The 25,132-nt window shown below is 43.3% G+C and overlaps 1 protein-coding gene across 6 annotated transcripts in view; it reads left to right on the top strand.

Moving 5' to 3' along the window:
- The window catches only part of LOC120723441 (diacylglycerol kinase zeta-like), an 89,166-nt gene that overhangs the window by 40,701 nt on the left and 23,333 nt on the right, over positions 1-25,132 (top strand). For 4 of the 6 annotated variants that reach the window (XM_040014869.1, XM_040014866.1, XM_040014867.1 and 1 more), the window contains 15 exons: positions 674-772; positions 1,156-1,238; positions 3,375-3,435; positions 6,446-6,559; positions 7,125-7,262; positions 7,593-7,671; positions 7,777-7,832; positions 8,026-8,088; positions 9,257-9,330; positions 9,720-9,831; positions 11,047-11,133; positions 11,393-11,505; positions 11,634-11,734; positions 14,450-14,529; positions 14,742-14,780. In XM_040014869.1, the coding sequence (XP_039870803.1) occupies positions 674-772; positions 1,156-1,238; positions 3,375-3,435; positions 6,446-6,559; positions 7,125-7,262; positions 7,593-7,671; positions 7,777-7,832; positions 8,026-8,088; positions 9,257-9,330; positions 9,720-9,831; positions 11,047-11,133; positions 11,393-11,505; positions 11,634-11,734; positions 14,450-14,529; positions 14,742-14,780 (1,299 nt within the window). The remainder of the gene's footprint in view (positions 1-673; positions 773-1,155; positions 1,239-3,374; positions 3,436-6,445; positions 6,560-7,124; positions 7,263-7,592; positions 7,672-7,776; positions 7,833-8,025; positions 8,089-9,256; positions 9,331-9,719; positions 9,832-11,046; positions 11,134-11,392; positions 11,506-11,633; positions 11,735-14,449; positions 14,530-14,741; positions 14,781-25,132) is intronic. The other 2 variants (XM_040014868.1, XM_040014865.1) reach the window with 1 other exon arrangement.

Below are 25,132 nucleotides of genomic sequence, written 5' to 3'. Positions count from 1 at the left end.
AAAGGCAGTACAGTGGTGCGGTGGTGAGCACTGCTGCCTCGCAGCAAGAAGGTCCTGAGTTCAGTTCCACCACCTGGCCAGGTTTGCGTGGGTTCCTCCGTCCACTCTCCATGCCGTTAGTGGGGTCAGGTTAATTGGTCATTCTAAATTGCCCATTGGTGTGAATGTGAGTGTGAGTTGTTGTTTGTCTCTACGTGTTAGCTCTGCGACAGACTGGCGACCTGTCCAGGGTGTACCCTGCCCCTCCCCCTAAGACAGCTGATATAGGGTGGAGCCTATCCCAGCTGGGACAGACACAGCCAGCGTCCGTGAAGCTTCTCGGTCATCCAGGCCATCGTAGTCTGAGGAGCTTGGAAAGAAAAGCGTCTGGACGTTCGAGTTTCTTGAAGACGTTTCTTAGAACTGAAGAAACTTCTCAGTTCTCAGAGACAATTGGTGGAGTCACACAGTCACACATTAAATATTGTTTCTGTGATGATGACTGCTTAATAAAGCCTGTTTTTTAGGACATGACTTGCTTTTAGTTTGGCACAGGAAACCTTCAGATGTCTTCTAATGAGAAGCTAAAATAGCTTTTAGTTTTCGGTCCTTAATTCTATTTTTTAAATACTGCAGTGAACAACAGCTGCTGTGCTTTTGACCATCTGAGCAGATCCTGTTTTTTCTCTGACAGGACGGGCGGCAATGGAAGCCATTCATAATCCGACCCATCCCATCACCACTTATGAAACCCCTGCTTGTGTTTGTCAATCCCAAGAGTGGAGGAAACCAGGTACTCAGATTTGAAAAAGATCCACACCAGTGCAGGCATACAGTCAGTGGCCTCGTAGTAGTCCTCTTTTCGTCCAAAATGATTTAGATCTGGTGTTTTTAGCAACAGAAAGTTTTACATTTTAAATAAAAAGCAATAAACCACAGGACAAAAGCTGGAAAAATAACTAAAATATAAACTAAAACAAAGTCAATTCTAAACAAAAGTAAAATAATAACTTGGTGTAGTTAACTAACTCATTACCAAAGAGAGAACATTAGTGATCAATCATGTCACTGTTGATGTTTGAGGCCACAATGAAACAAACATGAACATATCTGTGGACTCACAGGAACAAAAACTGTGACGAAGTGTGTCTGACTGACTGCTTCTCTGTTGGTCAGGGCACTAAGATTTTGCAGTCCTTCATGTGGTATCTGAACCCCAGACAGGTGTTTGACCTGAGCCAAGGAGGACCAAAGGAGGGGTTAGTGTCTCACACACATGCACATATACATGTAGATGCACATATACATGTAGATGCACATATACATGTACATGCACATATACATATACATGCACATATACATATACATGCACATATACATATACATGCACATATACATGCACATGTACATGCACATATACATGCACATATACATGCACATGCACATACACATGTACATACACATGTACATACACATGTACATGCACAGGTAACTGTAATGTGCACATGTCATCAGCATATACAGGGTTACATGCACATGTACATGTAGATGTGCAATGTACATGTGCATGACATGTGGTAGGTCATGTACAGGTCATGGCATGTACATGTATATGTGCATGCACATGTGCATGTGCATGTATATGTGCATGTACATGTACATGCACATGTACATGTACATGTACATGTACATGCACATGTACATGCACATATACATGCACATATACATGCACATACACATACACATGCACATATACATGTACATACACATATACATGCACATATACATGTACATACACATATACATGCACATATACATGTACATGCACATATACATGCACATGTACATACACATGTACATGCACATGTACATGTACATACACATATACATGCACATATACATGTACATGCACATATACATGCACATGTACATGCACATATACATGCACGTGCACATATACATGCACGTGCACATATACATGCACATACACATATACATGCACATGCACATGTACATGCACATATACATGTACATGCACATGTACATGCACATATACATGCACATACACATGTACATGCACATATACATGCACATGCACATGTACATGCACATGCACATGTACATGCACATATACATGTACATGCACATACACATGTACATGCACATGTGCATGAACATATACATGCACATGTACAGTTGTGTGAAATAATGTTTTCCACCTTCCTGATTTCCTATTTGTTGTTCAAGGTTAGTCACCCTTAATGTTTCAGATCATCAAACAAAGTTAAATATTAGATAAACAGAAGATAATATGAGTAAACACTAAATACAGTTACTAAATGAAGCTGTTTATTATTGTTTATTATTAAAGGGAAAAATTCCACCCCACCCTCGTTTTACATAAATTAACTGTGGTATATGTGGTTTACTGTGGTGAAGCTTAAACCCAGGCCTGATTACTGCCACCACCTGTTCTTAATCAAGAAGTCACTTAACTATGACCAGCCTGACAAAGGGAAGTAGACCGAGACCAGAATGAGAGCCATTATCCACAGAAGGCAAAGACAAGGAACGGCGGCGAACCTTCCCAGAAATGGCCAGCTGGCCAAAATTACCCCAAGAGCACAGTAACGATTTATCTAAGAGAGCAGCATCCAAAGAACTGCAGGCCTCACTTTGACTCCACCATAAGACAGACGCAGGGCACAACTGGCCTGCAAGAGTTCTGAGATGAAACCCACTGCTGAGCAAAAAGGAACATAAAGGTTCGTCTCAGTGTTGCCAAAAAAACATCTTGATGACCCCCAGTTTGAAAAGTGTTCTGTGGACTGAAGAGACAGAAGTTTAATTTTTTCAGTGTGCCTCATCACATCTGGCGTAAAACTAGCACAGCATTTCAGAAAAAGGAACATCATACCAACAGTAAAATTGGCTGGTGGTGGTTGTGTGATGGTCTGGGGCAGGACCTGGGAGCCTGGCTGCAGTAAATGGAAGCATCAGTTCTACTGAAGCTTTCTGAAGCAGAATGTCCGGCCATCTGTTTGTGACCTCGAAGACGCTTCTGTTCTGCAGCAGGATAATGATCGAAAACACACCAGCGAGTCCACCTCTGAGTGGCTTAAGAAAAACAAAATGAAGACTTTGGAGTCCTGACCTGAATCCGATCTAAAAGGCTGTTCATCCTCAAAAACCCTCAAATGAGGTTGAATTACAACAATTCTACAAAGATGATACTTGTGTTGTCCTTGTCTAATATTTGAATTTGTTTGATGATCTGAAACATTTAAGTGTGACAAACATACCAAAAAAACCCAGGAAATCGGACACTTTTTCACACCACTGTAAATCTGCTGTGTTAGAATGAACTGAATTAACCATCGACCTTTGTCTTGTAGTTTGGAGCTGTATCGTAAAGTCCATAACCTAAGGATACTGGCCTGTGGAGGAGACGGCACTGTAAGAATGACCACATGCACACAGACATGTACCATTAATATGTTCACTTTGCAAAAGTCATGTGCATTTGCATTCAGCTGCTGCCTGGGAATAAATTATTTACTAGGTGGAATGATTTCTCTTACCTTTATTTGAAAATAGTCTCAGATATAAGAAAATATGGTAAATTGCTGATCATTAGCTACGAGTGTTTTTGCACTCCCAGGACCTGCTGGACCAAGCTTTTTAAATGTGCACATTTGCTTCTTGTCTGAGCTCATGCTTGGATAAAACAGTACTGTAATAGTAGTACAGAGCCCTGCTTATACCGTTCTTGCTTTTAATCAGGGTGTAAAACTACAAATCAAATGAATTATAATGTGTATTTAATTTGCATATTATTTAGAAGTTGATAGATGGATGGATAGATTTCCAGTTTCAAACTTTCGGCTCGGCTTCCCCTCATGAGATCTGGTTTAGTGATGCTTTTCTTCCTCTGACATCACAAAGTCTCAGACCTTTGCTGACTGGAGACTTGGGCTCTTTATGCTCAAAATCTCTAGTGATCAACTTTCTGCAGAGCGCTTTAGAGGGCTGTCCCTGCAGGCTACACTAGCTGCAGGTTGATTTAGTTGAATGAACCTCTGACTGGCAGAATAAATGCACGAGTGTCATCTGAGCACTGCTTCAAGGAAACCTTACTTTTTGTACTAAGGAGTTAAAATGTTCAAAGCCACTAATTAGCTTCCATTTGATTGGTTTAGACAGGTAGTACAGAACAGTCAGTTTCTGAGCAGTATCTTTATTTATAATCCAACAGAACTAAACAATCAAACAATAAATATGTAATTCATATCCTATAAAGTCTCTTGGTAAAAGCAAAGTAAAGTGTAACATGGAGCATATTTAAACTGAAATCAAATTCTCATTCTTCACACTCTGCTGCGAACTGTTCCATTCGCCTGATGAGGGCAACAGAACCATATCATCTGCGAAAAGCGGAGATGAGATTCTGAGACCTCCAAAGTGAAAGCCTTGTGCCACTTGGCTACACCTAGAGATGCAGAACAGAGGGTGGCTCTGGCAGAGTACAACCGGAAACAACCGGAAACAAGTCCAGCTTATTGCCGAGCTGCAACGGTTGTATAAGGATTGAATGGCCCGAGGGACATGGTCACATGCCTTCTCCAAGTCCACAAAGCACATGTAGACTGGTTGGGCAAACTCCCATGCACCCTCAAGTATCCTTGAGCCGATAAAGAGCTGGTCCAGTGTTCCATGACCAGGAACATTACCTTGTTCCTCCTGTATCCGAGATTCAACTAACGGAATGACTCTACTTTCCAGCACCCTGGCATAGACATTCCCAGGGTGGCTGAGGAGTGTGATCCCCCTATAGTTGGAACAACCACCCCAGTCTGCCAATCTAGAGGTACTGCCCCTGACCTCCATGCAACATTGTAGAGGCGTGTCAACCAGGACAGCCCTACAAGATCCAGAGCCTTCAGGAACTCAGGGCGAACCTCATCCACCACATTGCCCTGCCACCAAGGAGCAGTTTCACTGCCTCAGTGACATCACCCCCAGAGATAAACTGACTCGTCCCCCTCGTCGGGCGGTAGAAGTATTCCTTCTACCGCCCGACAATGTTCTCAGTTGCAGTCATCAATACTCCACCCGTACTATGCACCAACTGCCTTGTGTCTGCAGCTCAGTGCAGCAGCTTGGGCAATGGAGGTGCTGAACATGGCCCATTCAGACTTATTGAAGCTCTGCCGGAGGTGTGAGTTGAAGATCTTGTGGTCCAGGGCCTCTGCTACACCAGGTCTGTCCAGTATCCTCCCCCGCCACCTGATCCAACTCACCACCAGGTGGTGATCAGTTGACACCTCTGCCCCTCTCTTCACCCGACTGGCCAGAAGATATGCCGCAGGTCTGGTGATACGATTCTAAAATCAATCATCGACCTGCGGCCTAGGGTGTCTTGGTGCCACGTGCACTTTTGGACGTCCTTATGTTCGAACATCGAGTTTGTTATGGACAAACTGTGGTTTGTACTGAAGTCCAATAACAAAACAGCGCTCGTGTTCCTCCCAATCATGCTCCTCCAGGTCCCCCTGTCATTGCCTACATGAGTGTTGAAGTCTCCGCGTAGGACAACAGAGTCTCCAGGTGGAGCACCCTCAAGCACTCCACCCAGGGATTCCAAGAAGGCTGGGTTTCTGAACCGTTGTTTGGCCCATAAGTGCAGACCACAGTCAGTACCCGTTCCCCGACCCGTAGGCGCAGGGAGCAAACTCTCTCGTCCACCGGGAGAAACCCCAACGTAGAGGCAGCAAGCCAAGGGGATACTAGGATACCCACCCCAGCCCGCTGCCTTTCACCAGGGGCAACTCCAGACTAAGACAGAGTCCAACCCCTCTCCAGGAGACTGGTTCCAGAGCCCAAGCTGTGCATTGAGGTGAGCCCGACTATACCTTCCCGACCAGGGAGGTGACATTTCATGTCCCAGTCACTAGTTTTGGTAGTCAGGGATTGGTCTGCCAGGGCCTGCTCCTGGCTGCCACCCGACACACCTTGCACCCGACTCCAACAGTGCCTCGTGCGGGTAGTGGGCCTACAGGAGGATGGGCCCATGTCCTTTGTCGAGCTGCACCTGCCCCATGGACTAAGGCCCGACCACCAGACGCTTGCCTCGAGGATCCTCCCGAGGACTGGCTCCAGGGTGGGGCCCCGGTAACCCTATCCCGTGCAGTGTGAACTGTTTCCTCAATGTTCTACTCATAGTGGTCTTTTGAATCGCTCTTTGTCTCCCCCCTCGCGTTGACAAGCTAAACAAGCGGCTAAACAACCGTTAGCGCGGTTAGCTCGTTAACGTGTTAATGCTGTACAGCCCCACGCACAGGGCAGACTGCGTTAACTCGCTAACGGAGATTTGCCACATTAATGCGGTTGTGGTGTTAAAGTCATTTTGTGTGTGTGTGTGTGTGTGTGTGTGTGTGTGTGTGTGTGTGTGTGTGCATTGAACCAGGTGGGTTGGATCCTATCCTGTCTTGATGAACTGGCATTAACCCCCCAGCCTCCGGTTGCTGTGTTACCACTTGGGACAGGAAATGACCTTGCTAGGACCCTTAACTGGGGAGGGGTGGGTACAAACTAAGAAACACACACACATCTAACATGAATAAATTCCAGACTCCAGTCGCTGGCTGCTGGAAATCAAACTCCTTTGTATCAACATTTATCATGTCTTCTAACTCTTGTGTGTGTGCCATGTTTTTACGTTTAGATTTACCTCCAGTCTGTTTATAGGTTTGGATTAACCCTGAGTTTCACCTCCTGTAGCGTTTGATTTTGGAAGTGACTGTTTTTTTAAAAGTAAAGAATGAAGTAAAAAAGCCATGCAAAGTGTTTTAGTGAGCCTTTGACTTGGCATGAATTCTACAAGTGTCTGCAAAGTGCTGGATGGATGGAACAACATTCTCCCCAAATTTATTTTGGTTTGTGGTGGTGCCTTAAACATAGGCACATAATCAGCCACAGGAGGGGCCATAGCTTTTTATTTATTTTGATGTATTTTAATTTTGTGCTCTGCGGATGTTTGCACGCTGGAAAGCATGCTATGATGAAGGTGAACCCTCAGAATTTTCCTTAAATGTGTCACATATCTGTATATTTGTGCGTGCATTTCTGTATGTGAATGCATTCAGGGCTACACGGATGAACCTCTGTCTAAGATCCTGTCTCATGTGGAGGAGGGAACAGTTGTCCAGCTAGACAGGTGGAACCTCCTGGTTGAACCAAACCACAGTGCAGGGGCTGAGCCAGATGAACAGCAAACTGATAAGGTCAGTGCATACGCACGCACATGGACACGCACAAACACGCACATGGACACACACACATACCTGGGACTCTCTACCATTTGGTTTTGGAACTGAAGTAGCTTCTCAGATGACAAGTGAAACATCTTCAAGAAATGTAAAGAACTCCAGATGCTTTCTTTCCAAGCTCCTTGCAACACACACACACACACACACACACACACACACACACACACACACACACACACACACACACACACACACACACACACACACACACACACACACACTCTCAAGCAATGGCTTTACCAATGTGACCTCAGCTAACCTGTGTGTGTGTCTGCATGGTCTCAGCTTCCTTTGGATGTTTTCAACAATTACTTCAGCCTTGGATTTGATGCCCACGTGACTCTTGAATTTCACGAGTCGAGAGGTACAAACACCACTGTGACACAAAGATTCACATTCTGACTTGTTGTTTGGTGGCTCTGGATGAGGAGCATGTGCTTCATTTACTGTCTGTCTGTGACTGTTTCAGAGGCCAACCCAGAGAAGTTTAACAGTCGTTTCAGGAATAAGATGTTCTACGCTGGGGTGAGTTTACCCTCAAGTTTAAAATCATGTTGGAAGCATGTGTCTTTAATAATGATCCAACTTAAAGGACCACTGCTCGTTTTTCAAACTCTGTTCCAATCAGTCAATCATGTCTGTGTGACTGGTGCAACCAATAAGCAAAGAATAAGGGCCTGCTTTGATTTCATGATGCACTCCTGCTTGTCTCACACAGACGGCATTCTCAGATTTCCTGATGGGAAGCTCCAAAGACCTGTCAAAGCACATCAAAGTGGTGGTGAGTAGCTGTCAGCCAAACCTCTGTCTGTCCGATTCAGATCTTATACACTGTAATCAGATACAGTAGAGTATGGCCCAAGCAAGAGAGTACTTATCATTAGTAACTGCAGTGTGTGCACACACCCAGTCAGAGGTTTATGGACACTCCAGCAGGTATCATTAACTCTGGCCCACATAGCAAGCAGGTCTGGCCCGGATCTGGCACCAAGCTGGCACTTCTGACTGACTGGTGTCAGGGCAGGGTGTATGTCAGGTCTGGAAATGAGGCACTATTTATGTTCCTATTTTAGTTAGAAGACCCAAATGCCGTGTTGCAATACTATACTGCTATGGTAGCCAACGTTTCAAATGCAGGTTTGACAGGTTTGTGAGTGTACACTTTATCCAAAACCTAGTGAGTGCCAGTGGGTGGCTGAAGCTCAGGAGGTAGAGCAGGTCACCTACTGATCAGAAGGTTAGTGGTTCGATCCCTGGCTCCTCCAGTCTGCATGTCGAGAGTGTGAATGTGTATGAATGTAGTTAGGAAGCACTCAGTTTAGAGGAAGTGTGTGATTGGGTGAGTGTGGCATGTTGTATAGAGCACTTTGAGTAATTGGGACAGAAGAAAAGCTCTATATAAGAATCAGTCCATTCACTGTCTGAACAGAGTTTCGTCATGTTATGTTTGCACTGTTTTGCATGTTCTGGCGCATGTTGTTATTACATGGCTTGATTAAGGCACAGATTAGGCTGCCATCTGGGCCAGCAGTGTGTCTGCAGCTGGCCCGTGGCTGCACACCACCTACAGATGGCCCACATACTGCCTTTGGTGGCCCAGATCAGGTTTGCCAGAGGTAATCCACACATGGGCCAGCTCAGGACCACCAGTGTGTCTGCAACTGGCCTTGTGCTGGCCTATGTGTGGGCCACCTCTGGCAAACCTGATCTGGGCCCCCAAAGGGCCGTCATTCTTTGCAGTATGTGGGCCATGTGTAAGCACATTGTGTGGGCCGGATCCGAGCCATACCAGTTTTGCTATGTGGGGAAGTGTGAGTAAGGATCAGCTGAGTGAGGCGGTTAGTCTTTGTGCTTCTCTTTGGCATTTTAGGACTTTTTCCACGATGATGCCAAAGTGATGAGTTTAAGTCCATCTGTATGTCTCTTCCTCTCTTTGTCTCCCTCTGCAGTGTGATGGGACAGATTTAACATCAAAGGTTCAGGACTTGAAGCTACAGTGCCTGGTCTTCCTCAACATCCCCAGGTCAGTCAGTGTACTGACAGAAAACTGCTACTTGTACACATTACCATCTATGTAAGCTGCGACTAGTAACACAAAGACATACATGTCAGTCAGGCTGCTGGGTGTGCAGCATTAACAAATATAAAGGGTACTAGATCCTAAGTCAGCCCTATCAGGAGAGCTTTGGTTACAAAAGTATGTTGTGTTTGTCATGTGTTGTTACATTAATGGCGAGAGTCCAAAGGCACATTTCCTACTCAGATTAAAGAGAAGCAGAGCCGCTGTAAATATCATAAGAGAACTGCAGCTGTGGTGTTTGAGCAACGTTCATTCAAACAAATAAAGAGCGTTGGACACTCACGTTGAAGCAGGTGTTTCTGTGTTCGTGATGGTACTTGTTGTGTTCCCAGGTATTGTGCAGGCACCACACCGTGGGGTAACCCCAGTGAGCATCATGACTTTGAACCTCAACGCCATGACGACGGATACATCGAAGTCATCGGATTCACGATGACTTCACTGGTATGGCGTTCTCTCTGTGTCCTGGTAACCATGGTTACAAAGGAGGATGACCAGCTCCCACCTGAGAGCCTTTGTCTTGTGTTCAGTTTTGTTTTTGATTTAGAACGCATCTAAAAATTTGTCATAATTACAGAATTATGACCGATTATTAGGTACACCTTGCTACTACCACATAGATACAGCAAAGAGATGGAAACATCATCATATTCACATGATAGCATCACATAGCTGCTGCAGATCTGTCAGCTGCCTGTTCTTGATCCCAAACCCCATTCAGTACATCACAAAGGTGCTGTGGGGCTGATGAGTACAGTGAACCCACCTTCATGTTTGAGGACCCCGTGGTCAGCAACAATACTCTGGCAGGCTGTGGAGTTTAAACAATGCTTGTTTGGAACTTGGGACCCAAAGGGTGGCGAGGGGATATGTACCAGCAGCAGCTCGAACGGTTTAAACCAGGCAGGATGGAACTGTGCTCTTTGTTCTTTACACCACACTGTGTCATCAACATCACGCCGGGCATCGTCTTCCAGTCTGGCTGTCCAGTGTGAGCCTTTGCAAAGTGTACACTCAACTTCCTGTTCTTGGTTGATAGAGGGGCAAAAGCTGTGTTCTGCTACTATAGCCCGGCTGCTTCGAGGTTCAGTGTGTTGTGCATTCAGAGATGCTCTTCTGTATCCTTGGTTGTAACATGTGGTCATTTACCAATCAGCTCGAAGCAGTCTGCCCATTCTCCTGACCTGATACGTCAACGTCAGGTTATTTTATTATCAGAGGCTGCTATTCATGCTTGAATTCAGCTCTATGGCCAATTTAAACTCACCAGTTAACCAGCTGGTAATGTTTGTTGTGGGCTGCAGATGTTTCAGGTGGAGCCTCCTGGTTGAACTTAGAGTTTCACTTCGATGGGACAGGTCTACATTTAGCTTTTTCTGTTTACGTTTTCTGATAGAAGCAAGGATCTGTCCTAATTATTACATAATTATTATTATTATGTTGTACAGCTGAAGTCCTTTGATGCAGAGCTCTTTAATAGGAGCTTTAATAGGACTTAGTGATTTGAAACTTCCCCCATAAGTGGGAGTGTTGTGTAAAAGCACTGTATTCCAAGCAGTCTGAACTCAAGTTGTTCTAAGTGTGTGTGTGTGTGTGTGTGTGTGTGTGTGTGTGTGTGTGTGTGTGTGTGTGTGTGTGTGTGTGTGTGTGTGTGTGTAGGCTACTCTTCAGGTTGGAGGTCATGGTGAGAGGTTGAACCAGTGCAGAGAAGTGATCCTCACCACTACTAAACCTCTCCCGGTGCAGGTAAATGGTGCACATGAGCCTCGTTCTGTAGCCATGTGCTTTTTAATATTGAATGTACACCTTTGGGCTGAGGTAACATCCAGCACTGTCACTGAACCTGCTTCCTGTTTACACTTGTACCCATCGTTCCCACTGACTGGCTCTCAAGTAACACCTCAGTCTTCTGCTGATGTCTAAGTACATTTGGGTATCTGTGGGTTTGGGGCTGCTTAGCTGATTGCGTTTTTGATTGAGGCTATTGCGTTTGTATTGCTTTTAGGTGGACGGTGAACCTTGCAGACTTGCTCCATCAGTCATCCATATCAGCCTCAGAAACCAGGCCAATATGGTTCAGAAAACCAAACGGCGAACCTCTATACCACACCTCAACGAGTACGTTCTTTTTAGTCACTCACTGCAGCAGCAGCCAAATCCTACCATGTGAGCAGCGTGTGTTATATGACACGTGCGGGTTTCACTGAGCATTTGCTAAAAGTCTTTGGGCCGTGTTTGTGTCTCAGTCAGCAGCCGGTCCCGGAGAGGCTGAGGATCAGAGTCAGCCGGATCAGCATGAGTGACTACGAGGCTCTGCACTACGACAAGGACAAACTACGGCAAGCGTGTAAGGAGAGACGCCCTCACTAACATCTGTGTGTCCACTCAGTCACATTGCTGACGCATTCTGCTTCTGTCTTCATATGCACGCTTCACTCATAATGTCACAAGTAGAGTAAAGTGTTGCTGATTGGCCAACACAACACTCAAACACCTGGAATTTGGCTGAATTTCCTGCTGGCTGGGATGCAAGTAACTGAATTTGATAACATCAGCTCAAAGAAGTAGGGACAGGAGTACATAGTGATGAACCTGCCACACACCAACTTTTTAAAAATATGTAATTAAATGAAAAGTTGGCACGTTGGCAGATTCAATAAACCGTCGGCTTATGTAGCGTAGCTGAATGACAGCAGCATCTTCAGGCTGACAAGGAAATAAAAACTGCTCAGTGATTGAAAGGTGGAGAAGAGGCGTGAAGGTCAACATGCTCATTTTCAGCCATCTCAGTCGTTCCTCATCGCTGTGCTCGCGTCAGACCTCCTCGTTTCAGTTCATGCTGCACAGACAGCAGAGAACAGCGCACGTCTCCGATGTTGCAGGAATATAGAAAGGGACGGCTCTATGATCTTCCTCATTAGAGACAATTACAGTCAGTGGGCTTTGCAGCCGTGCACATGCAGTGCTATGTCAGACCACATGGTGGCGCTGTTACCTTTGTTGTTACAAACAGCACGTTTCATAACACTGTAAACTGGTAATAATGGTAAATTTTATGTGTTTCATTTGCAAAGACAACATATGATTGCAGGTCTTTGCCCAAAGTGGAAATATCGATATTAATATTTTTCATTGCTTATTAAGAATTCATAGTGGCATTACCTCATTGCTTTGTTTTCAATATATTTCCAGCATGTTTTGGTTTCAGATAATTAGCGTCATATTTTATGCCTCGTTCTCTGTTCTCGCTTGCAGAAGTTTTCATTATGTAAGTCCATCACTGCTCTCAGCTTGTAGATGTGTCACACTCAGGGAGACGATTCAAAAAAGAAAAACATTTCATAGCCAGAGGCTCAGTGTATCATCTCAATGCCACTCCTGTGGCTCTGTGTGCACGCTAAGCACAGAATAGAGACTCTTAATAAAGGTTGAAGGATGTTTAATAACTATACGGTTTCATTACATTTATTGTTACTACCCTCTGTGAAATGTGAAAACAGCAGCTCACTTTTAGTTGTAGCTTATTATCTGTAAGCTGTGACTGCGTTTCCAGTCAGGCGCCGAGTCAATAGGAAATAAAAGAGAAGAGAAATTGCGAATGTGCAAGCTGCTGAATCGAAACCACTGAAAACAGCACAATAGAAAGAGAATAGAAGCGTAAAGTTAGCAGTGCAGTAGTACTGTTGTAAATCGCACTAACACTTCCAAACACTAGCAGGGATCTTTAGAAGTGTTGGAATTATGGCTAACTGGAGGTAAACACTGCAGTCTGAGAACGAAGGCGTTCTTCTCTTTGTCTGAAGCTTCACAGTTTCCCTGGAAAACAATCTGCCTGTTTTACTGGTTCTACATGTTTTTGCCTTGTCTGTTACTTGAAAAGGTCAGTGTGTGCGGCTACAAATGCAGCAGCTGCCTTTGAAAGCAGCGCTGTGGTGACTGTTTGAAGGTGTGTCTGGCTAATAGACCGCTGTCCGCGCCTGCTTTCTAGAAATATTGTGAGAGAAGTCAATTAGCAAAAAAGTAAACAAGCCACACTTTTCTTGAACCTGTCAAGCTTTCACTGGGCTGCTGTTAGTGAAGCAACCGTCGACTTTGTCTCCCTCGCTGAGGTGTGTGTGTGTGTGTGTGTGTGTGTGTGTGTGTGCGTGTTTGCGTGCGTGCGTGCGTGCGTGTGTGTGGCGGTGTTGCGTGTGGGTGTGCGTGTGTGTGTGCGTGTGTGTGTGCGTGTGTGTGTGCGTGTGTGTGTGCGTGTGTGTGTGCGTGTGTGCGTGTGTGCGTGTGTGTGTGTGTGTGCGTGCGTGTGCGTGTGCGCGTGTGTGTGTGTGTGTGTGTGTGTGTGTGTGTGTGTGTGTGCGTGTGCGCGTGTGCGTGTGCGCGTGTGCGTGTGTGTGTGTGTGCGTGCGTGTGTGTGTGTGTGTGTGTGTGTGTGTGTGTGTGTGTGTGTGTGGGTTCAAGTCTCTTCACGCAGTCTGACAGCTTTTCCAGCACAATGAGCTGTGTGATGTTCAGCCAGCAGTGTTGTGCTGGTGCAGGCTGCTGGCCTGGGCTGCCTCGTGGGGCACTTTTTTTTCTTTCAGCATCCACATCGGCTTACTGATGGGAAGCCAGCTTGGTCAGGCTTATTTATTAAAATAAAAGTTACTGGTGCCATTATCAATTTGGCACTAAATACTAAATTCTGGCCCTGGATGAAAACCATCTGATGTGCAGTTGTCCAATATGTTGTCATTTTACGGACTCAATGACTCATTTTAAAGAAAACGTCTTCTGCTCCTGCTTGTGCTGCTTGTTTTGTCAGAGGGAAATTAAATTCTTACGTTAAATGAATGAAGGTGTTTACTTACAGTGGGGGAAACAGTTCGCAGTTCCCAGTTTGGCCCATAGGAACCACAGTACTGCCGACCGCTCACATGTATACTTTGTACCATTTAAGTGCGATCCCAGCTCTGAGTCACGCTGCTACATGACCAGAATTAGACTCTCAGGGTCCTGAGGACTGCAGAGTGTATAAGTAGATATCAAAGTGCTGGTGGATAATTGTCCTGTTCCTCTGTATCTCCAGCCATTCCTCTGGGACTGATCGTGGTTCCTGGTGACAGTGACTTAGAGACCTGCAGAGAACACATCCAGCGATTACAAGAGGTAAGAAGAAGAAGAGAGAACAAGAGTGGCAGAGGAGATATGTTGAGATGAAAGGGTCATTGTTCTGTGTTATTAAATAGAAAAGTGCAGTGACACAAAATCGTGAAGAAGCACGAAAACTCTTTTTAAAAGTTGGAGTAAAGCTAATTAAGCTCCGTGTCTGTGCGTGAGTGCGTTTCCTTCTACATTCCTGCTCTTATCTTTACCTTTAGGACTTCTGCTCTCTTCATCCTATACCTGTGGGACTGCAGGTTGGTAGTAAAATGTCGGGCTTTATGTTCTACACTTGTTTGGCTCAGAGACACATGGGAAATAAAAGCTTGCTCAACACTTTTGTATTCTAGTTTTAATCGGAAAACAGACTCCTGTAGCAGTGAAAGCCGAATGTTCACAGTAATCAAGAACATTTAAAAATTTAGTTTTTCCTTTTGTTGTTAATGAAACTGATTATTTTTTTATTAGCTTGAACGTTTTGGTTGGTTAAGAATCCCCCTGAAAGGTTCATCTTGGTAATATTGATTTCTATGGTGTGCATAGCCTCAATATGAGAGCATCCAGAGTGAGTGTGTCTACAAAGACATCTGCAGTAAAAAGTGTGACTATTGGCCAAAATATTACTGACTTGTTCTGTTGTTCTATTATCTTTGAGTGCAGTTTTATTTAACTTTATAGAAAAACTAGAATACCTTAGTTGGGTTATTGACTACTACTGATAGAAGCATCCAGAATAATCCTCAACGTCTTTTAGACCCCATTCCTACAAAACTGCTCAAAGAAGTCCTGCCATTAATTAATGCTTCGATCTTAAATATGATCAACCTATCTCTAATGATCGGCTATGTACCACAGGCCTTCAAGCTGGCTGTAGTTAAACCTTTACTCAAAAAGCATCTCTAGACCCAGCAGTCTTAGCTAATTATAGGCCAATCTCCAACCTTCCTTTCATATCAAACATCCTTGAAAGAGTAGTTGTCAAACAGCTAACAGATCATCTGCAGAGGAATGGTTTATTTGAAGAGTTTCAGTCAGGTTTCAGAGCTCATCACAGCACAGAAACAGCTTTAGTGAAGGTTACAAATGATCTTCTTCTGGCCTCTGACAGTGGACTCATCTCTGTGCTTGTCCTGCTAGACCTCAGCGCAGCGTTCGATACTGTCGACCATAATATCCTATTAGAGCGATTAGAACATGCTGTAGGTATTACAGGTACTGTGCTGCAGTGGTTTGTATCATATCTATCTAATAGACTCCAGTTTGTGCATGTAAATGGAGAGTCCTCTTCACACACTGAGGTTAATTATGGAGTTCCACAGGGTTCAGTGCTAGGACCAATTCTGTTTACATTATACATGCTTCCCTTAGGCAGCATCATTAGAAGACATAGCATACATTTACACTGCTATGCTGATGACACCCAGCTCTATCTGTCCATGAAGCCAGATAACACACACCAATGAGTTAAACTGCAGGAATGTCTTAAAGACATAAAGACCTGGATGGCCGCTAACTTTCTGCTTCTTAATTCAGATCAAACTGAGGTTATTGTACTCGGCCCTGAACATCTTAGAAATATGGTCTCTAAGCAGATTCTTACTCTGGATGGCATTACCTTGGCCTCCAGTAACGCTGTGAGGAACCTTGCAGTCATTTTTGACCAGGACATGTCCTTCAACGCACATATTAAACAAATATGTAAGACTGCTTTCTTCCATTTGTACAACATCTCTAAAATTAGAAATATCCTGTCTCAGAGTGACGCTGAAAAACTAGTTCATGCTTTTATTACTTCCAGGCTGGACGACTGTAATTCATTATTATCAGGAAGTCCTAAAAAACTCCCTGAAAAGTCCTTCAGCTAATCCAAAATGCTGCAGCAAGAGTCCTGACAGGGACTAGAAAGAGAGAGCAGATTTCTCCTGTTTTGGCTTCCTGTTAAATCCAGAATTCAAAATCCTGCTCCTCACATACAAGGTCTTAAATAATCAGGCCCCGTCTTATCTTAATGACCTTGTAGTACCATATCACCCTATTAGAGCACTTCGCTCTCACACTGCAGGCCGACTTGGTAATAGGTAAACGTGTTAGAAGAAGATGGAAGGTTAGACAAATAACATAATCGAGCAAATCGCATCATTCTAGCTGATGAAGATTTGTTATCTCAAAATAAAAAATCTTGAAACTTCTGTTTATACCATATGTAGGTTTTGCTCTACACTAGACAACTGTGGTAAAAATGTGAACGAGTGTGGGTTCAGCCTTCAGTAGAAACATTTCTATGCAAAGTCTGACCTTAGGAAATATCAGTTAATACAACAACATTCATTTTTAGGTTTCCGCAGAGCAGAGCCAGAGCAGCGGTAACGTCTGACAGCAGGGCTGCTGAAGGCATCAGTCGTCCTCCGTCCCTGATGGAATATTTACTCCATCACACAAGCACCAGACACAGCACACAGATATAAGAATAAGAAGACAGTATGGGCTCCGTGACACAGTCACTTCCATGTGGTGTGTCTTAACAATGAGCTTCAGACATTTCACGTGGACTTAGTTTCTCTTCCACATAAAGTCTGATCGATATTTGCTGCTCATTCTTGCTGTTTATTCGTAGGCACGTGGACACAGTTATTAAAGCGAGTGTTGTATTATATCCTCCCATCTATAACAGAAGATGAGCTAAAATAAATAATAAATAATAATAATAAATAAGCTAAATGCGTTCTATTAAAGTCAGTTACACTCAGCTGCTCTACTTTTTTGCTTTCAAGATTTCATTTCGTAAATGAGAAGCACAACTTTAGATTGAAACTAATTAACTGGAGAATGTTTGTGAGTCATATATTAGTATAATCAATCAATCAGTACAAGGAGACGAGCACATGAGTTTACATGATAAAGGAAGCCAACATTGAAACATACACACATACATGTTTAAGTACAAACTCTCCTGGAAACTGCAGAAAAGTTTCATTATGTGCTGCAGCATCTTCTTTCATGATATTCTCACCACTGTTTCCAGCTCAGTTTTCAGTTCGGCCACGATGGAAAAAATGTCTGTAGACCTTCGTCTTTGTGTCAGATGCTAAATATCACATGAGCACGAGCAGCGTCCATTATGGTTGCGTAATGTGCACATAGTTTCTATGGAAACCTGCTGCACTGTATGTGTGAAAGAGCAAAGGAGTTATGCTACCAAAGAAATGAAGCCAGTGACCTTACAGATTTCCTGTCTGACCAGCTTTTAGTCTGCCAAACTCTGGGATCTGTTTACTACATCCTGAATCCATCTTGTTAATGAAAGGCTTAATGATTCAAACAAACAACATATACTGTCACACAGTATATGAAAGCCAGGCTGAGATGTTAGATGTTGTTTCCTTGCTTTAAAAAGTCAGACGTGACACTTTTACAGATGTTGGATGAGCACAATAGATGAAATGGATTTTTAAGGAGTCAGCATCAAGTCAGGTGTTACTGTGGTAAAAAAATGAAGTCTTGCACCGAGTCTACAATATGACTGCAGATTCTTATCAGCATTTTAGGTGTGAGAGTCTTACACAGGTGTTCCAGTTTTAGCAGATCAACCACCAGTCTTGAAACCAACCTAGTTCCATCTGTGGTTGACAGGCTGTCTGTATATAGCTCTCTTACTTCCAGAGGCCGTTCTCTCACGCAAAACATAAAACTAGAATAATCTGGCCTCCCCGTCTACCACCATCAACCAACCAAATGTCTCTTTTAGCCACGATCGGTAATCTTCTTTACACCAGGTGTTGAAAGCTGTGACTTTCTTCACTCATTCAGACCTAATGCAGCATTTTGTTAACAACTCTGGTAGAGCTATCTGAGTTAATGTTGTTGTCATAGTCAGTGTTGGCCTTATCACTCCAGTTCTACTTAAATAAGATTGACTCAATTGGGACATCCAGCGAAAATCCCCCTTTTCAAGAAACTGCAGCATTCATCTTGTTTCAGAAATGAGTGCAGCCGTTAGCTCCCAGATTATATCCCGTACTATATATTCCCCAACTCATGTGTGATGTCAACACAACCAGGTCTCTTCCGGTGCCTCACAGACGCTTCTAAGCTCGGTGACAACCGCTAATAACACTCTGCAGAACTAATTCTTGTTAGCTTTTCTGTCATCCACCGCTGCTTTCTGAGCAGTATTGTTGCCAGCAACCGATTCAGGAAAGTGGCTTTTATAAAAATGGCTGTTTAGCGAAACAAAACAAGGCAACATTATACATAGAAAACAAAACCAACTTTCCAGTCTCTCCTCAAATGACAGTTTACGTCAGCATGGCTGCAAATTGCTGAGCGCTATTTCCATTCATACCATCCGGACACGTCTTCACTACACTTTATTCTCCATGTAACCCCTAACACTGTCAGAGAATGAATTACCACACGTCTCTGTGTTTATACACTGGCTGCACCTACATGAATAAAAGTACTCTCAAAACAAACAGAATCTGAGAGAAGGGGAACTAAAACGCACCGTGAGGTCACATGATGTAATCTTTGATTCCTGATAGCGTTTTGTTTTCAAGGAGACTTTCCCCATGTGTCTCAGTGTGACTGCATGATGCATGCTGTGCTGTATCTGACTCGGTTTGAGTTTCTTCATGTGTTGGTAACCTTGAAGTATTCTGATTACTTGTGTATTTCCGTGTGGTATCTGTGGTGTCGTTTGTGTGCAGCAAAGTTAATTGTTGAGTTTGACCTGGTGTGGAAAGTATGTTGGGTTTGTCATATAATCCCCAAATTATTAAAAAAGTTAGCATGAATACTCAGTTACCTGGAATGGTAGATGTTTTTCATTCATTCGTGTACTAAACTGCACTGCCTGCTCACGGTCTCTTCAAGTCGATGATTTTGTTCTTCTGACTCAATCAATCAAACAATTACACAGTACAGTTCTGATTTGAGAGGTCTATTTATAGCTGTATTCAGATATCTAGGATTGTTGAGCAAAGATTAAAACCATTAAATCCGCACAGCTAATTCTAGTTACTTGTGCTTTAGAAAACCTTTAAACTACCTGAAGCTCCAGAAGGACTAGTCACAAAGCAAAGCCAACAGGTAATTGCTCAGGTTCTAGGAGTGAATCCCTCTGAGCTAGGTTTCCAATGGGCATCTTAGGTAATCAATGAAACTGAAGTTAGAGTAGTTTGAACAACTAGTGAGGTTGCTGGGCTACTGCAATTCCAGCTTTACCCATTACTTAAGAAATCTACACAAAAACTCTAGTTGTAGTCAGAAGTTTGACTACACCTCATGGACAAGAACATTTTGGCAATTCTCCTTGTCAAGGAGTGGCAAGTGTAGATTTACACAAGTTGGGAATGTTTCTTGGAGACATTTCTAAATTCATCATTTCAAACAAATGTACACTACACATGTGTTACACTCAGATATGTCGCAGTTTTGCCTGGAAGTCTGGAAGAAGATCCGTATCGTCACCTTGAAATCAGAGGGAAAGGGTTAGGGTGTGCACCAGCAACACCTGAACCAGTAATGAACTGTTTTAACTCCAGTGTGACTCTGCGCAGTGAAGCTAGTTTCACATTGTGAAACTGCCATTTTGGACTAAAGTAGGCTAACATTAAGTTTCTGGGACGATGGTCCCAAAGCACTGATCTCAAAACTGTTGCAAATGTGTGCCAGGAAACTTGGTTAAATGAACCTGTCAACTCTTCGGAAGAATTGCTGAATATCCAACGTTAATTATGCCCGAAGCTTGTTGATGGCCACCGAAAGTGTAGTTAAAGGGACATTTCAATTCAATTCAATGTTATTTATACAGCACCAAACAAGTCGCCTCAAGGTGCTTTATATTGTAAGGCAGACCCTACAATAATACATACACAGAAAAACCCAACAATCATATGACCCCCTATGAGCAAGCACTTTGGCGACAGTGGGAAGGAAAAACTCCCTTTTAACAGGAAGAAACCTCCAGCAGAACCAGGCTCAGGGAGGGGCGGGGCCATCTGCTGCGACCGGTTGAGGTGAATATTTAACCAAATATTAGCAGTGGTGTATTTGAGTTGTATATTTGAGCCTGTACTGTATAAGTGCTGTTCACCTTGTGCGTATTAGAGAAAATCCAAAATAAATTCAAACGGCGCCCAATTATTGTTTTTTAAAGTCGTTAAAGATGCTGTACAATCATACCAGGCTGCAAACAGTTCAAAGGAAGCCAGACATTACCGCGACGTTCATGCCCACCATGAGTGAACCTCTGACCACATCTCTCATCCAGAGCGATGGAGCCAGCCTTCATTAAAAACGAGTAATTGATTGTTTTCATTAGTATTACAGGATTTTGATATTCAGGGGGTATAAACCACAGCCATCAAATGAAAATGACTATGCTTGTAATAAATATATAGAATATATGAAACTTTTAAAATTGAATTAAGAACAATGTGAACTTTTTTTATATTCAGCAATTTTTGAAGATGCACGAGCATTTCAACACTTTTTAATGACCATAACTTGCTGCATTTCAAAGACGACTGTAACAGGTTAGTCTGAATCACAAAGCTTAATGACAAGTCTCAGGACTCGGCGAGCTCACCTGCTCAGCGCTCCAGCGAGTCTGTATCAAGGATCCTCTGTTCTTCCTCCCTCTCTGCTCTTCCTGTGCTTGTGCTAGCCGAGGGGGATTTGCTGATGAGATGCCACACTGTCATGTTCTGTCACCCTGATATGTGTGTTGTATGGGATGTAGCTGCTGCGCTTTTCTTGAACGCTGGCCAGTGCAATCTGAGTTGTGTTCATAAGCGTGCGGCTTCTCTTTTCCTGTGGTTTATATGAACAGACTTTAGAGACAGACTGCATCACAATAATTAGTGCTTTGGTAAATGAGTCTGTCCGTCTGACTCTGAGTTTAAAGTCCAAAATTTATGAAGCGAAGAAGAAGAAGTCATTTCCTACTCAATATAAACGGCATCATTCGCCATTTAGAAGCTGTGCAGTTGTTGATCAAAGGTGAAACCCAGTTTTCAGGCAGGTTTCACAGAGCGTGCAGAGAGAAAGAAAAACAGTTTTCTGTGCTCTGCTGAAAAGCAGATAAAGTCCATTACTTGAGTGTGAGTCTAGTGAATGCTGTATTTAGACAAACACTGGATGAACTGAGCCTGTCGGACACCATGTATCCACATCACAAGCTCTTCATCTTCCTCATTAGGTGCAATCAGAGCAGCACTAACTGTAAATGTTATTTTTAACAACATCCTAATTTTATATAGGCGAGATCATTAATAGGAGAGAATTTGGGAGTTGCTGTCAGACTTTGTGTTGCGTAGCAACCAGAATAATGAACGCCTGTTTCGCAGTTTGATCTCCTGCTCTCTGGTGACTGTTGATGCTCACTGGTGCAGTTTGTGATGGAGCGGGAGAAAAAATAGCTTCTACAACCACCTACCGAGTAAACTTTTTGTGTGTTGCAGGATATTCAGAATTTTGAATGTTTTTCTTTGCAAAGCAGAGCTCTATAATATGCATACGCCCACATAACAGCTGTAAAACAGAGCTTGGCTTCTGCCAGTCCATCCAATCTGTTCTTTAAGTGGAGCTTTTGCAGGCTCTCACCTGCTGAGTACACCTAGTACACGTTGAAGGGGTTGTATATCCAGTCTGAACTGTGGGAGTACCTCAGGATCCACCGAGGAAGAGCTGGAACACATTATTGGAGAAGGATCACCTTGGTTAGGCTGTTGCTGCTACAGCTGATACCACAGCTAAAAACCTCACAAAATATATTAGTAACGCCCTCTGCATTCATTCAGTGTCCACAAAATGAAAACATATTGAGGAGCTGTTCTGGTTGGCAGTCGCATCTCTCTGTGTATCTCGGCGAACCTTTCTTGGCATCCTCTTAAAACCTGTCATCTAATTTGACTAGAAAATGACTGTGTTACAGTAAGGCAGTTTATTGTTGCTGTGTGCCGGTAAAGCTGCTGCCATGTGTTACATCGTTTGCAGCGATTGGCTGATCCTGTCTCATCTCAGGAGAAAATGAGAGACGATGCATCTTGAAGCAGTGACAATTAAAACCAGCATTTCACTTGAGCGAAGTCTGCTTATTATTCACTCCGGTATCTGTTCCTACAGTACTGTCGGCATTTTACTTCACTCATTCTTTGTCTGCTTTCTTTGAACTTGCTGCAGAATAAGGGTTAAGTAGGACAGTGAAGACGGAGAAAGCAAAGAAGACGCAGTCACTCAGATAAGTCAAACTTTTTAGAAGGGTTTGTAGGTTTTCTTTCAAAGCCTGCAGGCATTTTACTCAGCTTGAGACTGGTACCGAACATGACAGCAGGATTAGGCAAGTAAAGACAAACAGCGGAGAGCAGGAGTGTTTACTCCAGCGAGCCTTTCTGTTACCGTTTGAGAGGAGAAAAACACAACTTTCTTTAGCTGTCCTCTTCCTGCCACTTCTACTGGAAGGTGACTTTTTCTTTCTGCAGTGCTGAACTCAAATGGGTTACCTGGCAAATCATTAAATGGTTTCATTTACTAGGAGCCACGCAAGTCACCGTCTACATTCAGCTGGGCCACTCCACATCAGGTCCCTCTCTGATCTCCCTGAAAAACATGTAGGATGGTGATACATTTCTTTATAAATTTGAGCTCTTTGTAATGTGCACATACAAATATTTTCAAAGTACAATTTTCAGTGGAGCCAGAGGACTATTTAATCCATGTCAGGCAGATATTATTAGGTCAAATATGACCTCAGAAAGATGGGATTTCAAAAGTCAAGCTTGACTTCAGCTACACTTAAAAATCAATAGTTTGGCACCACCATCTTTGGCATTTAAAAATACATTTTTCAAAGCTAGGGGCTGAAATCTGGCGCACACACTCCCATAGTTGTACAGAGAAATGCTCTCAAACACATTAAAGCTTGAAACATAAACAACAAACAAACAAACTGAGTTTATTGAGTGATATTCAAAAACCCCATAAAGTAACAGCAGTTTTATTTGCTGATTGTAGGATTCCTTATACTTCAAACGACTCTGGAAATGTTACAGGGGGACAACATAATGGCCCTGAAGCTCGCGTCCACCCCATCTCTCATATCTTCTTGTTTCACGTAGGAACCTGGAATCAGAAACTTAGAAGTACTTTAAATACATCTATAAACAAACGGAGCATGCAACAAGTGCAACAAGTGACTTTAAATCCTGCGGGTTAGGAAATCCCAGGAAGTTGATTGTGTTCATCTGGACGCAGCGTTGTGAGAGAAATGTTTCGTCACTCATCCAGCTGACTGCAGATTTCCAACCTTATAAGCAGCACATCTGTAAACCTACAGGTGGTCACGCAGTATATATCTATATTTTGACAAGTTTCCAATGAAATAATGATGGGAGGTCACGAGCTCTATAATAAAATTCTGCACAGATTATAGATTATGTTCATTTGCCATAAATGAAGATAAATGTATAATATGCAAATATTCCTGACCCTCAAATACTTTCAAAGGTGGTGTGGATTGAAAACACAGCAAAGGATTTCCTGTGGGGTTGAGTCGTTAGTTTGGAAGTCAGGCAGAGTCAGGCAGAACTGATGGTGTGTTTTTAGTCAGTGAAAAATAATGATTGATTCTGGTGTTTCACTCGTAATCCTGTGTATCTGTGGGACAGACGCAGGCTTTGGTCTGGAGATCTTAGGTGTCTGACTGTGTTGTACGGGGGCAGGAGTTCACAGATACCAGGCTCAGACCATTTACTTCTCTGTAAACAGAGAACAAGCGTTCAAACTTCAGTCTACAGCTAACAGGGAAACGGAGCAGGGAGGCAGGAATCTCAGTAATGTGCTGTCTGTGTTTTGATCTAGTTAAAAAGTCCTGCTGCTGCATTCTAAACTAATTGGAGACTGGATGTAAAAAAGGCTGCGCCATATCAACATACAAAAAGTTGCAGTAATGAGGCTGTGTATAAAGAAGTGCAACTTTCTTCTTGTCACAAGTTTTTGACATTATGACTCGAGAAGATAATGTGAGTGGATGTGTACAGGACGCATCCAGGGCCTGCTGTATCGCACCTGCTCACAGGGAACAGCGATTACGTCCGCTTTATCCTGATGCGACGTTTGTTGTTTGCAAACTGAAATCTATTTTTATGACTAAAACTAAATTGGTTTGCTTTGTAGAGGATTTTGTATTTTTATTGTACGTTGTTTGCTGTAGGATGTGAGGATTAAACCTGTCACAGCTCTTTATTTTTTAAGTTGCCAAAGACAATTTAAAGGTCTTCAGTAGGCAGGATGTGCCCACTCAGTAAAGGCTCATTAAAAAGACAACCTGCTGTTGCAGAGACCCCTTACAACTAAAGCTGCATGTGAAGTGAAAAGTCATTTCTTCAAGTTACAAATTCTTGAATGCGTGTCATCCATGGGACTCGGCCCTAATGTGCGATGACATCATTCATCTTATCTTAATGACCTTGTAGTACCATATCACCCTATTAGAGCACTTCGCTCTCGCTCTGCAGGCCTACTTGTTGTTCCTAGAGTATTTAAAAGTAGAATGGGAGGCAGAGCCTTCAGTTTTCAGGCCCCTCTTCTGTGGAACCAGCTTCCAGTT

This window comes from Simochromis diagramma, unplaced genomic scaffold, assembly GCF_900408965.1.
Source record: "Simochromis diagramma unplaced genomic scaffold, fSimDia1.1 OVJJ01000165.1, whole genome shotgun sequence".
NCBI lineage: Eukaryota > Metazoa > Chordata > Actinopteri > Cichliformes > Cichlidae > Simochromis > Simochromis diagramma.
This window is presented reverse-complemented; position numbering and strand designations above follow the sequence as displayed.